Below are 16,760 nucleotides of genomic sequence, written 5' to 3'. Positions count from 1 at the left end.
GACATTACTGCAAGTCATGCACACAGTAGTTGTAGGAAGGTCATGCCAATTTATACCTCATAGACAGTCTCTTCTGTACATTGTACTCCACTGTCGTATTTTGACGCTTAAAGTATCACCGAATATCTCGCCAAGGTCAAAAAATATACAAACATCAAAATATCTTATCAAATAATTTACCTCAACGATGTACTTTAACATGACGCATGTAAGTACCCATGTGTAGTGATTGAAAAACTGTTTTTATAATACAAAATCCGTAAAGTTAAAAAATATGGCTGCTAAAATATTTAAGGATTTACCTGGAGGCTTGAAAATGCCGGCCATAGGTTTAGGAACAGGTTCCGTAAGTATTCTTCTTATCAATAATAAACGTTTTTAAATAAATTGTTACATACGACATCAGTACGTTATTTAAGGCAAATAAAATATTTTAATGACATTTTTTAAATACAAGAAAACTGATAAATCGATGTCAGTCAGATTTAGTATAAGGCTTTAATTATTGATTGTTCATAAACATCACAAATATATGTATATACTAAAATTGTACTTGTTGCATGTTGCTAGGAATCATCATTTCCAAAGTAAATAATAAAATGTACAATAAATAGTAGTTATTGTTATCACCGTCAAGTAGTGAAGTTATTTTTCAATATTGTTAATAATAATTCAAGCAATCATTTCGTTCATCATTCATAAATTAAATATTATTTACTTGGCTTCCCTCATCTGTTTTTTACATTTTGAAATAAATCATGTATTTATTTCGTTGATTTTGGTCACGTTTATAGGTACTTTTGTTAATTTATTAAATAGAAGCCGCTTACAGTTCGGACAAGCATTTTAATTATTTGCAATGTTATTTGTTGATAGATAACAGAATTAAATTTTGTTTGAAGTATAATTATTATCTCGATCTCATTCAGTCCAACCACTTTGCATTAATTTTGGACCTTTACGTCATTACTATACACAGACAAATCTCGACTAGGTATATCCCTCGTAAAATCATAATTCTCTAGAATTGAACTGAATTTTTAAATAGGCATTTAATTAAATACGACAGTAAATACCAAGAAAAACACTACAAGTTACTGATGCAACTACTTGGTCTCGCTAAGAAGTACATTTGATAATAATTTTTTCGAAAACTGTCGTAAAATATTGATATTCTAATTATCTTTTCTAAGGGTTAAGAATGCGCTTGAGTTAACTGAAATGGACAACTTTTTGTTCTGAAATGAAACAGTTTTTTACATATAGTTTTTATTTATAAATTCTATTAGATCAATTCTTCAATTTCTCCAGTCGAATCGTAAAGCCTGAAAGTTTATAAAAATTATTAATAGACATTTTATCGCACTTTATGACGAGGAAGGGTACATAGAATGATAATATCAAAAAAGTAACTCGAAAGAAGTGGCAAATTGCAAATAAGTGACAAAATTACGTATTTTTTCACATTTTCACTACCCATGAAAATCTAGACGACATATCGGAAAATACCTACCTAAAGTCATATTTCACCTATTTGTTAACTGTAAAATAAAGGTTCAACGTGGAAAAATCAGTTTTCGAAAATTGCCCATTATTATTGCAAAAAGCTATGGATGTTGATGAGATTAATAGAAAAGACGGTCAATCTAAAGACCCACATGTGTGCCAAAGGCCGATATGATTGACCGTGAAATTATTGCTCCAGGTGTATGTTAATTAATTTCGTTCTTTTTTTTACATTTAAATGTTTAATTACTAAATGTTAATTTTAGAAGTTAATATCGTAGGTATAGGTTCAATTGATTTAAAGAAACGTATCGAAAAGAAAAAAGTTGATATTACGTTGCTCTTTACAACCAACAAAGTAGAACGTGCAAAAGAGCCTTATAAACAAATAGTCCCAGGTTTAAGCGAAAGCCGCTCTTTTTGCATTAAATAGAACTTATTTTTACGGTAATTTAAAAAATAGAGAAATCTCCTACTTCTCTTTGTCCCCATGATAGCTTTTTTATAATGTTAATTGTTAATTAACTATTAACCATTAACGTTAACTTTTACTGCTGCTAGCGCGTTTATAACATAAACTATCAATGTAAAACTTTTTGAAAATAAAAGTTTAACCCTTTAAACCCAATTAAAGAATTGTCTTTAAAATCTCAGTCCAATACGTCCAATAGATAGTTAATTAACAATTAGAATAGAATAGAAACTTTATTGACACTGTTATATACAAAAACTGTACATTTTTTGTCACAACTATCGAACAGTAACGAATGAAATAAAATCATCAAGACTATAAAAACATTGCTCTAATAAAAAATTTTTAATGAACTTGTGGAAACTTCTCTGAGACATCATAATAAATTTAAAATTTTTAAAATGATTACTTAATCTATTATAAAGCTGAATCTGGACCTTGTTTCTCTTAGTAATATTAATTCTAGAAAAAGGTTCCACAAGATTTAGTGCCTGTCTAATATTGTGATCGTGAATGGATGAATGAGTGGCCAGATTTTGGAGATTCTTGTGCACATGCAGCAACGTTTCAAAAATATACATACACATATGCTTGGAAGAGGCATAATCTTGGCGACGGTGGGCTGTACCTACAATGCGAACCGCCGCCTTTTGCAGAGTAAATGCCTTCCGCGCGGTAACGGAGTTGCCCCATAACGAGACTCCATAATTAAGGTGACTGTGAACAAGAGAAAAAAATACAAAACCTTCATAACTGCATCACTCGGCGAAGGCCTCAGCTGCCTCATAACAAAAATCTGCGTTGCAAGCTTAGAACAGAGAGTGTCGACATGAGGTGCCCCGGATAAACTGGGATCTAAAGTAATACCCAGTAATTTCACATTATTAGTCCTATCAACTAATCTATCAGCTGTAAAATGCAAATGTTGGGTTTTAGTAAAATTCAGTTTAAGTTTATTTGAAGAAAACCAGGATTTAGCCTTTGATAGACACTCTCTACTATTATCCACACCGCCACGTGTCAAAAGGGTCGTGTCGTCAGCAAAAATAATACACTTGGAGTCACGCATATTGATTGGCAAGTCATTTATGTAAATTAAGAAAAATAATGGCCCCAACACCGATCCCTGCGACACACCATTTGTAACGGGCAGTATAGCGGAATTACAGTTGTTTATATTGACATATTGCCATCTATTTGACAAGTAAGAACCAAAAAGTTTCAACGCTAAACCTCGGGCACCATAATAGTCGAGTTTGCTCAGAAGTACATCAACGCAGTCAAAGGCCTTGGTCAAGTCACAAAACGTGGCGCTCCTTGTTTACCCATGATCAAGGCCATCAACTACGTCCTTAACAACAGTTAGTAAAGCTCTAATAGTTGAAGAATTCCTCCTAAAACCAAATTGAGACGGTGTCAGGATAAGGTGTTTTTCAAAAAAGGAGACACGTCTATCTTTACAAATCTTTTCTAAAATTTTACTGAAGTACAGAACAAAGCTGTAGGATGGTAATTGTCTAATAAATCAGTATTCTCCTTTTTGTGTAAAGAAAGAATCTTCACTATTTTAATGGAATCTGGCCACACACCCATTTCCAAGATTGAATTCCATTGAATTTTTAAGTGCCAGGATAGCTTGTCTCACATTCAACAACAGGAGATATGAAAAATGAGGAAAATTTTTTAGGAAAATTATGAAGATAAATTGAAGGACTAGTATTGACATCATCAATAGTTTTAAGTATATTATCAGATACAGCTGCAAAAAAATTAACTCGTTTACATTGTAAAAACACTATATTGGGAACAAAGAGACGTAGGTGATTTCTCTCTTTTTTTAAATTACCGTAAAAATAAACTCTATTTAATGCAAAAAGAGCAACTTCTCAAGCGGTTCTTGCCTGACCCTGGAACAAACTGTACGACCTTTATTTTATAGTTAACAAATAGGTGAAATATGACTTTAGATACCTTAAATTGTAGGTAATTTAATTGCTTACAACACAAAACAATTAATTATCATAAATAAAGTGCAATAAAATGTCTACCAATATTTTTTTTACGATCAAACTCCAATTCGACTGGAGTAAATTTTCAAATACTTATTTTTGAAAATTTATTTCAGTTGAACAAATTTTACATCTCAATCTGATCACACATTGTTTTCTTTATTTCTAATATAAAAATTAAGGATCCCTGTATTAATTAATTAATTATTCATTCATTCTTAACAATCATATCTTGTTCTCAAATTCTAATTATGATGCCGGAATTATTTTTTGATGGATTATAAAGTCGTCGATGTTATTTTAACCATCTTAATTAGATAAACAAATACGTCCAAATGCAGTGTAAAGTCCTTCCTCATGCATATATATTATTCATAAAGAAGTTTCTGCATCATAGACTTCGTTCGACGATATCCAACCGATTTACTTTTTAAATGGAGCATCAGTTTTGAGAGTCTTGTTGTATTGTTGTTTGTTTCGCAAAACTTTCAATTATTGAATACAAAATCGAAACTTCGCAACCTAAAATCAAAAATAATTATTTTTCCTTATGATTTCTCTAAGCACTAAATTTGACAGCAACATACTGACTTGTTTATAGACTTCCTCTAACATAACTATGCTATTATTACCTTACAAGAATCGAGTCACTTTTATCGTCCTGTTTTTGAAATATATGAAAGAAGAAACGACTTTTAACCACTTTAATTTTTTTTAGCTCAGGAATGAAGCTGATCTTGAAAGGGTTTTGAATGCCGCCCTTGAGTTAGGATACCATCACATTGACACTGCCTATGGATACAAAAATGAGGTGTTCATTGGGCGTGTTCTAAAAAAATGGTTCTCCTTGGGCAAATTAAAGCGAGAAGATATATTCATCACCACCAAGCTTCCACTGCCTGGCATACACCAGGACAGAGTGGAGTTGTTCATGAAGAAGTCACTGGAAAATCTCCAGCTGGAGTATGTTGATTTGTACTTGATCCATCATCCCATTGGGGTAAAATACTTTGGAGACGAAGATAACCGCATGGAAATAGACGATTTTGATCACATAAAAATTTGGAAGGTGACGGTTATACATATACAGCGTGTCCCACTAGTGCGGGAAAGTCCAATATCTATGTTAAAATGAGGAATATATGGATTTTTCTTTTTACTGTGTGTTGCCACATTTCTTGGAATGTACAAATTAAAAATATATACAACCATACAGGGTGTTCCACTTTTCCTGGCCAGACACCAACTTTGGTTTTTTAAATGGAAACACATATTTTTTATATATTTTTTTTCGGATTTTACATAAAAAATAAAGGGTACTTTGTGTAGAATAGTTCTACTCAAATATTCACAGTTTTTGAGATATCTCGCTTGAAAGGTTTTTCTAGTCAATATTGGCTGCTTACATTTTCTGATACTGACAGATTATACTAATAGCTACTAAGCCCATTTTTTTATCAGATGGTTCTTCCGAATCATGCTCCAAAAACTGGCCTGCGTTATACAGGGTGACCAAAATATCATGTCAAAATTGACAATTGAAAAATTGAAAAATCTCGATTTTTTTAAATGCAACGCCCTGTATATTTTCATACCATGAGATGCAGAATTAAATTCTCTACAACGTTGCTATACCTGCTCCTATACCAAAATTCATTAGTTTTTCATGAAATCTCATTTCTATGAAAAAATGCGAAGTTTACAAATAGCTTATATGTAAAATAACGTAATAGGCTCCTGTCAAAGGATAATCTGGAAAATTTTCGATTCACATAAGGTTTAATAGAAAAGCGACAGTAATAATTGTGAAATGAATTACTCTAAAGAAGAATTAGTAAATAAATAATACAACAATTAGTAAAACTCATGGTAACTGTTTACTGGCAAACCAATAATCCAGATTTACAAAGATATCATCGTACAAAGTGTTTTGTAAAACTGAAGAAGAGGTTTGAAAGAACAACAAATACAAATTATGAGAAGACAACAAGAACACGCGCATGCAGTATCCAAAAGAGTAAATCAACATCGTGCATTTCTAACAAAAGTAATAAAGACCTAGTTAAATTAGTAATTAACAGGTAACCGCTCAAAATGTCTGCCATTTTTCTATAGACATTGAGCAATTCTACAACGAAAATTACTTGACACATTTCGCAGCATTTCCGGAGTTAGGGTCAAAAAATCATTTCTTATTTTTGCCCGTAAATCTTCTACATCTGTCGGAGGAGTTTCATACACTCTGTCTTTTATATAGACCCATAAAAAAAATCAAGACAAGACAGGTCTGGGGATCGGGGAGGCCATGGAGGCTACCTATCAACTTATCTGGATACAAACCATTTAAGTATTGTCTAACCTGAAACAGTTTTTCTATGAATTTACATAACTTACATAATGAGAAAACTAACCGCCAGTGTGGAATGTGCAGGGGCACCATCATGTTGGAGCCACTGACTGTTTAAGTCATCTGGAGGAATATGTCCCTGCAATTGGAGCAAGTTGTTTTGTAAAAATTGCAAATACCCATTACCAGTTAAGTTTCCTTCAAGAAAATGTGGTCCAATCACATATTCTCCGCATATTCCCGCCCAAAAGTTGACTTTAAAGCGGTGTTGATGATCGTCTTGTCTTATTAATCTGGGATTATGATCGGCGTAATGGTGACAATTGTGTCGACTCTCTCGACCAGTATTGGAAAAGGATGATTCGTCAGTAAATAATACCTTTGAAAAAAAAAAATTCATCTTGTTGTAGCTTTATAGTTGCCCACTCACAAAATTATACTCAAATGCGTGTGTTCTTGTTGTCTTCTCATAATTTGCATTTGACGTTCTTTCAAACCTCTCCTTCAGTTTTACAAAACACTTTGTACGAGGATATCTTTGTAAATCTGGATTATTAGCTTGGTAAATACGACTTGCCAATAATGAGTTACCATGGGCTTCTCTTCTTCTATTAAATCTTTCTTTCTATTAAACCTTATGTAAATCGAAAATTATCCAGATTATCCTTTGACAGGAGCCTACTACCTTATTTTACATATAAGCTATTTGTAAACTTCGCATTTTTTCATAGAAATGAGATTTCATGAAAAACTAATGAATTTTGGTATTTGAGCGGGTATAGCAAAGTTGTAGAGAATTTAATTCTGCATCTCATGGTATGAAAATAAACAGGGCGTTGCATTTAAAAAAAATCGAGATTTTTCAATTTTTCAATTGGTAACTTTGACATGATATTTTGGTCACCCTGTATAATGCAGGCCAGTTTTTGGAGCATGCTTCGGAAGATTAATCCTTAATAAACATCTGATAAAAAAATGGGCTTAGTAGTATTACTATAACCTGTCAGTATCAGAAAATGTAAGCAACCAATATCGACTAGAAAAACCTTTCAAGCGAGATATCTCAAAAACTGTGAATATTTGAATAGAATATTCTCCACAAAGTACACTTTATTTTTGATGTAGTATCCGAAAAAGATATAAAAAATATGTCTTTCCATTTAAAAAACCAAAGTTGGTGTCTGTCGAGGAAAAGTGGAACACCCTGTATAGTTGAATATATTTTAAATTTGTACATTCCGAGAAATGTGACAACACAGTAAAAAGAAAAATCCATATATTCCTCATTTTAACATAGTATTGGACTTTCCCGCACTAATGGGACACGCTGTATATATATATTTTTTCAATTTTGTTTAAACTAATTGTTTATTTTGCAGAAAATGGAGGAGCAAGTCCATCTTGGAAGGACGAAAACGATAGGTTTATCCAACTTCAACAAAAGACAAATCGAAAGGATTATAGCATCTGCCAGGATAAAGCCAGCGTGTTTGCAGGTGGAACTGCACGTTGACTTTCAACAGCGAGATCTTGTGGGGTATTGTCACAAAAATGGGATAGTAGTGGTTGCATATTCTCCTTTAGGGGCTCCAGGAGCGAAGAGATTTGAGTAAGGCATCGGAATACATCGCAAACGAGCACTTTTTTAATTAAATGTTTAACTTTAGGGATAGAAAAGTTCCGGCAGTCATTAATTCTGATCTAATTAAAAACATAGCGAAGAAATATAATAAAAGTCCTGGACAGATAATGTTGAGGTATCTCCTACAGAAGAATATAGTTGCTATACCGAAGAGTTCGAGTCCAGAGCGATTAAAGGAAAACATCAGCGTCTTTGACTTTGAAATAAATTCAGAGGACATAAGATCTTTAGATGATCTCGATGGTGGTGAAACAACCAGGCTGACCACTTTTAAATCTGTTCCAGGGTAAGAACTATTCAATTAAATACATATAGATTATGAAACGTCATTAATGAGATATATGAATGAAATTATTTTGTGGTGCATAAATATATCCAAGTTGGATCAAATTTATCTTCAGTTCTCTTAAACGAAATCATTTCATTTCTCATGCTTCCAGAACCATTTTAAAGGTACCTACCCGAGGTCAGATTTCAAATAGTAGTTATTTAGCTGTTTATAACCTCCATGTAGGACTTCTACGTTTTATGCCAAATATGTGTGTGTTATTTTGATTCTGGGGTGGATCTATTTTTAATTCTTCAAGATATCTGAAAAAATTCTGTATACAAATTATATTTCAATCACCTTACTCACTTTATTTTCATGGAGGTACATGGTTGTTACAGAATTTTATCTGTTTAGAATTCTTTTCAATAATTCCAAACCTTAGGAAATTGTCATATGTTGACCACAATACTTTTTAACTATTCAAATTTGATTTATTGTTTGTTTGATTGAACCTCGACAGCGAGTTATAAGCAGTAAATGAAAAAAAAATAATTTCTAAAATGTGCCTTTTGTTAATTGTGGAAAGCCCAAATATTCAGTGAAGTCTTAGGTAATAGACCCTCAATAGAAATAATGTAATCACGTGCTAATTCTATCGCATTCTTACTTATTTTACTCTTATTTACTCTTATTTTATAAAAAAGAAAAATTGAGCGATTTGTATGTACCAAATGACAAATTATTTTTGTTTTAGAATAGAGAAGCATCCTGAATATCCATTTTAAGAAATACCTAATTTATTTTAATTTGAGATCCAATAAAATTTATTTAAAAAAGTTGCCTATGTCTTTTTCTGCATCTTGCCGAAGCTGGTACCTATATTCATTGTCCTTTTTCCTCTAATGTTTGAAAAATAATTTTAAAATAAATAATTTGAAAATGTCGTATGATTGCACAATGTTACAAATTTTAAAGATGGGTAATTTGAAATTGATTGCACAATATTGCTTTAAAATATATGATAACTCGTTATTTGTTAACTCATGATGATTAGAGCTTGGCGAATTTGGAGATATCACGTAACTAACAGATGCATACTTATGAATGCAGGTACATAGATTATTAAACAAAACGAGAAGATAACTTTGTAAAAGTAAACTGGAACGTAAAAATATGTTTATATTGTAATATAAATATCTATATGTGACTTTTAATAAACTCCCTATAGGTAATAGTTTTTTATGTACCTAGGGTCGTAAGTGCAATGTTAATGATGAAAATACGGTTTGCAAATATTTGAGAACATAAAACTACAGGTAAACGCGTGGTGCATATGAGATTTTTATAATATGTAAATTTAATATTTTTTTAATGAATAAGTTTGTTCTTTCAGTACATCTCATAATATATGCATTAATAATATAAAGCAATTAATTTCATTACAATTAGGTAAGCAGGGTAATGATTGAAGTATGTACGACCCTATTTAAATTTATGATTAAGAAGGGGTCCAGAATGTATCAGTTATGTGTTAATAATATTTTAAAGCGACATCTAAAACTTTTTTATTTTATTATTTAAAGAAACGGTTGTAGGTGGCACAGATTTTTTGAAAAAAAAATCTCATGCTCCTTGAATAACAGTTGTTTATACGTATTTTGACATATTTCTTCCGTCATTGATTTTACGTTGCATTATTAAATTATTTCTGTTTGTTTCTCAATATTAAATATTTTATTATGTATTACTTTGTTTGAAAAACTTAACCATTTCAAATGTAATGAATCCATAAAGAAGCCATTTTTCTAAAAAAAATCTTGCATTTCATTTAAAATTAGTAAGACACCTGTTTTCTATAGAATAAACGCAATGTAAAAAAATATATTCATTTTGAAAAATTTCTAGTGGCGTAGAAATTATATTAATAATAGGGGTTACCAGAGCCCCTTCCGTACGCCTATGATTGATCTATGTTCACAATAATTTGTAAAATCGATAGAGCTTTTCATTCGTACACTTCATACTAAATAAAACAAATGGCTTTCATAGTTTAAGAAAAAATAAATAAAAGTCAAAAAAAATATTTCTTTTCAAGATCTTATTTCTCTAAAAGGAAGCCTTTGGAAGAAAAAGTGTATACTTCAAAATGATATTATTTTGACGAGATATATCGATGGTTAAACTCCTAATCATAAAAAGTGAATCACCCTGTATAAATTTGCATACGGAATATTCTAATGTTAATAAAAATTGCATACGTATGTAAAATATTTATTGAGACATCAATAAAAATAAAATGTGTAACAAGTAGATTATTATTATTCTCGCCACCTACTACAATAGACATTACTGCAAGTCATGCACACAGTAGTTGTAGGTAGGTCATGCCAATTTATACCTCATAGATAGTCTCTTCTGTGCATTGTACTCCACTGACGTATTTTGACGCTTAAAGTATCACCGAATATCTCTTCAAGGTCAATAAGTATGCAAACATCAAAATATCTTATCAAAAAATTTACCTCAACGATGTAGGTACGTGACGTATATAAATACCAGTGTGTAGTGAAAACTGTTATTATAAAACTAAATCGTAAAGTTCAAAAACATGGCTGCTAAAATATTTAAGGATTTACCTGGAGGCTTGAAAATGCCGGCCATAGGTTTAGGAACAGGTTCCGTAAGTATTATTCTTATTAATTTTAAGTTTTTAAATAAAATGTTACATACGACATCGTTACGTTATTTAAGGCAAATAAAATATTTTAATGGCATTTTTTAATTAGAAGAAAACTGATAAATCGATGTCAGTCAAATATAGCATAAGGCTTGATAGTTATTGATTTATTGTTCATAAACATCACAGATATATGTATATACTAAAATTGTACTTGTTGCATGTTGCTAGGAATCATAATTTTCAAAATAAATAATAAAATGTACAATAAATAGTAATTACTCATGTAGTGAAGTTATTTTTCAGTATCATGTTAATAATAATTCAAGCAATCATTTCATTCATCATTCATAAATTAAATATTATTTACTTGGCTTCCCTCATCTGTTTTTTACATTTTGAAATAAATCGTGTATTTTGATTGATTTTGATGTTTATAGGTAGTTAATTTATTAAATAGAAGCTGCTACTACAGTTCGGACAAGCATTTTAGTTATTTGCAATATCACTTGTTTATAGATAACAGAATTAAATTTTGAAGTATAACTATTATCTCGATCTCATTCAGTCCAACCACTTTCCATTAATTTTCGACCATCACGTTAGTACTACACGGACAAAACTCGAGTATATCTCTAGTAAAATCACTTACGAATTTATTGCAATTTCTCAATACAGTAACTAGTAAGTTTTATCGTCCGTAATTCTCTAGAATTGAACTGAATTTTTAAATAGGTATTTAATTAAGTGCAGCAAATATAAAGAAAAACACTACACGTTACTGATGATGACTTGGTCTCGCTAAGAAGTACATTCATAAATAATTTTTTCGAAAACTGTCTTAAATTATTGATATTCTAATTATCTTTTCTAAGGGTTAAAAATGCGTTTCAGTTAAGTGAAATGGGCAACTTTTTGTTCTGAAATTTTTACAGACAGTTTTTATTTATAAATTCAGTTAGATAAATTCTTCAATTGCTCCAGTCGAATCGTAAAACCTAAAAGTTTATAAAAATTATTAGTAGACATTTTATCGCAATTTATATCGGGGAAGGGTATGTAGAACGATAATATTAAAAAAGTAACTCGAAAGAAGAAATTACGTATTTTTTCATTTTTTCACTGCTCATGAAAATCTAGATGATCTATCGGAAAATTAGTTATTTTGTGTTGTTTTGTCTTACAATTTAAAGTACCTAAAGTCATATTTCACCTATTTGTTAACTGTAAAATAAAGGTTGAACACGGAAAAATAAATTTTCCAAAGTTGCACATTATAATTGCAAAAATCGATGGATAGAAGAGTGATCGAAAAAACTGACAATTCAAAGACAAACATGTGTGTCGAGAGTCGATACGATTGGCAGTAAAATTGTTGCTTGTTGGTATTTGTTAATTAATTTCGTTCGTTTTTTTGCATTTACTCGTTTAATTACTAAACGTTAATTTTAGAAGTTAATATCGCAGATTCAATTGATCCAAAGAAACGTATCGAAAAATAAATAATTCAAAATTTAAGTAGCAGTATAATAACTATTTTATAAATGTTACTAACCATGTTATAAGTAATTTACCCGTTAATAACACCGATTTAAATAGCTGCCTCCAATTACTCCATACACTGTATAGTTTTTCCTTTTCTGAAATGTCCCCTTGGGAAGTCATTGATATTGTTAAGAGTTTTGAGAGCAAACCCTGTTTGGATGTAAATAATATTTCAAAAAAATTTTTAAAATCAATAATCGACTTAATATTAATACCTTGCTCTGATTTAATTAATTATTGTATACGTAAAAATATTTTCCCCCAATGTTTAAAAATTTCTAAGGTTGTTCCTATTTTTAAAAATAATTATATTAATAATCCCTCTAATTTCAGAGCTATCTCTGTAATACCTCATCTAGCTAAAATATATGAAACTATCTTAAAAATACAAATAACTAATTATTTTGAGACTCGGGGACTTTTCAATCCTCAACAATTCGGTTTTCGAAGTAATCTATCGACCACACTAGCCATAGATTGTCCACAATAAACAATAGTTTTGAAGAAGAGAAATATGTTGCTAGTCAATTTTTAAATTTGACAAAAGCTTTCGATTGTGTATCACACGAAATTCTTAAACATAAGCTACATAATTATGGCTTTTCATCGTACAGTTCGGATTTATTGAGATCATATTTGAGTAATCATCCACAAAGAATATTGAATATGAAGTTCCACAAGGTTCCATATTGGGTCCGTTACTGGCTCTAATATATATTAATGATTTTCCTAATTGTTTACCTCATAATACTAAAATTATACATTTGCTGATGATACCAACTTAAACTTTGAACAGTTAATGACTTCAACTTATGACCAACATGCATCGGTAGAAAACTGGTTTACTAGTAATCCACTCAGTTTGAATACTTCGAAGACCGGAAGTACGATTTTTAGTCTCCGGAATATGGAAAACTGGGATAATCCAGCACATGTAAAATTCTTGGGAGTTCATCTTGACCCTAAACTGACATGGGATCAACATGTTAATTATAAAAAAATACTTAATAAAGAAATGCCTTTTATAGTTTTGATGATTTTTATTGACAGTAATGAATGTTATCATTAATCTTAGTGTGTCGTTTATCCTATTTATTTTAATAATATGTTGTTTATGAATATTTGTATAACACTTAGTTAATTGCTGTCATGATGTGTTCTTTACCACTTTCTTTTTTTTTTGGACGCGTGTAAACACTTTTATGTGTATGTAACATTTAAATAAAATAAAAATAAATAAAATAAACAATAGAATGACGAAAAGACTTTAACCACTTTTTTTCAGCTCAGGGATGAAGCTGACCTTGAGAGGGTTTTAAATGCTGCCCTCGAGCTAGGATACCGTCACATTGACACTGCCTATGGATACAAAAATGAGGTGTTCATTGGGCGTGTTTTAAAAAAATGGTTTTCCTCGGGCAAATTAAAGAGAGAAGATATATTCATCACCACCAAGCTTCCACTGACTGGCATACACCAGGACAGAGTGGAGTTGTTCATGAAGAAGTCACTGGAAAATCTCCAGCTGGAGTATGTTGATTTGTACTTGATCCACCATCCTATTGGGGTGAAATACTTTGGAGATGAAGATGACCGCAAGGAAATAGACGATGTTGATCACATAAAAATTTGGAAGGTGACGGTGATGTATTTTTGTTAATTCTGTTTAAAATAATTGTTTATTTTACAGAAAATGGAGGAACAAGTCCATCTTGGAAGGACGAAAACGATAGGTTTATCCAACTTCAACAAAAGACAAATCGAAAGGATTATAACATCCGCCAGGATAAAACCAGCGTGTTTGCAGGTGGAACTGCACGTTGACTTTCAACAGCGCGACCTTGTGGGGTATTGTCATAAAAATGGGATAGTAGTGGTTGCCTATTCTCCTTTAGGGACGCCAGGAGAAAAAGGATTTAAGTAAGGCATCGGACTACATCAAAAACGAGCACTTTATTAATTAAATTTTTAACTTTAGGGATAGAAAAGTTCCGGAAGCCATTAATACTGATATAGTCAAAAACATAGCGAAGAAATATAATAAAAGTCCTGGACAGATAATGCTGAAGTATCTCCTACAAAAGAATATTGTACCTATACCGAAGAGTTCGAGTCCAGAGCGATTAAAGGAAAACATCAGCGTCTTTGACTTTGAAATTAATTCGGAGGACATAAGATCTTTAGATGATCTCGATGGTGGTGAAACAGCAAGGCTTTTCACTTTTAACTTTATTCCAGGGTAAGAACATTTCAATTAAATAGGTATAGATCATGAAACGTCATTAATTAACATTTGAATAAAATTTTTGGTGCATAAATATATCCAAGTTTGTTCAAATTTATCTTGAGACACATTATTACTCTTAAATGAAATCATTTAATTTTCTCAAGCATCCAGAACCACTTATTCTGAAGGTAGCCCGAGGTCAGATTTCAAAAGGTAATTATTTAGCTGTTTATAACCGCCGTGTTCTACATTTTATGCCAAATATGTGTTATTTTAATTCTGGGTATTTGGTTCTGGGTTTGATTTATTTTTAAATTTTTAAGTAGGTAAATCTGAAAAAATCCTATATAAAAGTTATATTTCAATCACCATAGTCACTTTATTTTGAAGAAGAAACATGAATTTTATAGAATTTCACCTGTTCACAATTTTTGCGAGTTCGTATATCAGAACTCTTGTTTTTCAATATTTCCAGTGCAAACCTTTGGAAATTGTCATAATGCTGACCACAATGTTTTTACTATTCAAATTTGATTTATTTTTTATTTGATTAGATCTCGACAGCGAGGTTATAAGCAGTAAATAAAAAGAAATCTGAAATGTGCCATTTCTTAATAATGGAAAGCTCAAATCTAAGGGCAACGAGACATTAGAATTATAAAAAAAATATAAAAACGTACTCATTCTATTGCACTCTTACTTGTTATAATAACGATAAATTGAGCTTTTTTTATGTACCAAATGACAAACTTTATGATTGAACTAATACTTATTTTTGTTTTAGGATACAAAATCATCCGGAATATCCATATTAAGAAATAATTTATTGTAATTTGAGATCCAATAAAATTTATTTTTAAAAAGTTGCTTATGTTTTTTTCTGCATTTTGCTAAAGGTGATACCTTATTCATTGTCATTTTTTCACTAATGTCTGAAAAATAAATAATTTGGAAATGTCGTATGATAACACAATGTTACGAATTTCAAAGATGTTAAGTAACTGAGGTAATTTGAAGTTGATTACACTGTATATTGTTTTAAAATAGGTATATGAAAAAAAATTTAACTCATTATTTGTTAATAGAGCTTGGCGAATTTGGAGATATCACGTAATTAACAGATGCATACTTAGGAATGCAGTTGGGTATAGGACCTTCGTACTTAAAAGTTCATGTTATGTAGAATCATCACAACAAATTTCACCAAAATTGGTTCGATAAATTTTGCATAATAATTTTGCAATCCAGATTTTGAAAAAAAATTTGCAAATTTTCAAAATTTAGCACAGCAAAAACCAAGGCCCTTAGATACTTGAAAATTTAATAACATATAGAAAAGCTCTCAAGCTTTCAAACGCTTTTCAAAATTAACCGTCATTTACACTAAATGTACTGGGACATCCGGGCTAATTATTCGAAAAATACCTTTGGCATTCCGAGTTCTTACCGGGTCTAAGTTTGCAATACTTTTCTTCATTGGCAATCTACTTTAAAACGCACTTAAAATTATTTATGCAAGCGAGAAATTAAAGAAAATCGTACGGGTGGTGGTGGGGGAAGCAGAGAGCGCGGCCGCTTTGGCCTGCTCGAAATTGAATCGGCTAGTTCAAAACCGCGACGCGCTTAAAAATTTTTAATATCTCAGCTTCTAGAGGTCCGATTTTGAAGATTTTTTTTCTAAATCGATGTCTCGCGATTAAAAAAAAAATTTACCCAAAAATTTCAATTTTCTCCGAAATTTATCAGCAAGCCTTGAATTTTGACTACAGGATCATGTTCAGCGTATCCTTCGGAATTGATATGTGAGTCTTTTGAGTTTGGACTTTTCTTTGTGAGCCTGTGGAATTAAAATACCGTACCTATAGACGTATTCTAAACTTGTTAATGTTGTGTATAATGATAACTCATCAAAAATGTAATTAAAGTGTGATGCTATGTTTATAACAATCTTAATTTTTAATTTCCATTATTATCAGCAAATAGAAATCGATGGATCAACTGTAGATAATACACATTTAAGGCAGTTGTAGTATTTAATCTACTAAACATTGGATGTAGTATACG

General features: G+C 31.1%; 2 protein-coding genes across 3 annotated transcripts; both read left to right on the top strand.

Moving 5' to 3' along the window:
* Positions 1-76: 76 nt before the first annotated feature.
* Positions 77-9,086, top strand: LOC108917682 (aldo-keto reductase family 1 member C13-like). 2 transcript variants are annotated; one of them, XM_018724412.2, is made up of 5 exons: positions 77-346; positions 4,706-5,056; positions 7,714-7,943; positions 8,002-8,262; positions 9,002-9,086. In XM_018724412.2, exons 1-5 carry the CDS (start codon positions 275-277, stop codon positions 9,030-9,032), a joined length of 945 nt encoding a protein of 314 aa, XP_018579928.1. In that variant the 5' UTR covers positions 77-274; the 3' UTR covers positions 9,033-9,086. The 2 variants fall into 2 exon arrangements, with proteins under 2 accessions (XP_018579928.1, XP_018579930.1); XM_018724414.1 differs by having other exon boundaries at positions 78-208.
* Positions 9,087-10,789: 1,703 nt separating this feature from the next.
* LOC108917683 (aldo-keto reductase family 1 member C13-like) lies at positions 10,790-15,562 on the top strand. Its single transcript, XM_018724415.1, has 5 exons — positions 10,790-10,927; positions 13,755-14,105; positions 14,160-14,389; positions 14,448-14,708; positions 15,481-15,562. The coding sequence occupies exons 1-5, from the start codon at positions 10,856-10,858 to the stop codon at positions 15,509-15,511; spliced, it is 945 nt and encodes a 314-aa protein (XP_018579931.1). The 5' UTR covers positions 10,790-10,855; the 3' UTR covers positions 15,512-15,562.
* Positions 15,563-16,760: the final 1,198 nt, after the last annotated feature.

The sequence above is a fragment of the Anoplophora glabripennis genome, unplaced genomic scaffold (genome assembly GCF_000390285.2).
Source record: "Anoplophora glabripennis isolate ALB-LARVAE unplaced genomic scaffold, Agla_2.0 scaffold44, whole genome shotgun sequence".
NCBI lineage: Eukaryota > Metazoa > Arthropoda > Insecta > Coleoptera > Cerambycidae > Anoplophora > Anoplophora glabripennis.
Note: the sequence above shows the minus strand (reverse complement) of the source record. Positions and strands in the feature narration are given on the sequence as shown.

Bases quoted from the DNA above. Each gene is read 5' to 3' on its own strand.
- LOC108917683 (XM_018724415.1), top strand. From the start codon at position 10,856: ATGGCTGCTAAAATATTTAAGGATTTACCTGGAGGCTTGAAAATGCCG. The intron at 14,106-14,159 runs GTGACGGTGATG...TTTATTTTACAG, and splicing joins ATCACATAAAAATTTGGAAG to AAAATGGAGGAACAAGTCCA. The intron at 14,390-14,447 runs GTAAGGCATCGG...TTTTAACTTTAG, and splicing joins CCAGGAGAAAAAGGATTTAA to GGATAGAAAAGTTCCGGAAG.
- LOC108917682 (XM_018724412.2), top strand. From the start codon at position 275: ATGGCTGCTAAAATATTTAAGGATTTACCTGGAGGCTTGAAAATGCCG. The intron at 347-4,705 runs GTAAGTATTCTT...AATTTTTTTTAG, and splicing joins TAGGTTTAGGAACAGGTTCC to CTCAGGAATGAAGCTGATCT. The intron at 8,263-9,001 runs GTAAGAACTATT...TTTTTGTTTTAG, and splicing joins ACTTTTAAATCTGTTCCAGG to AATAGAGAAGCATCCTGAAT.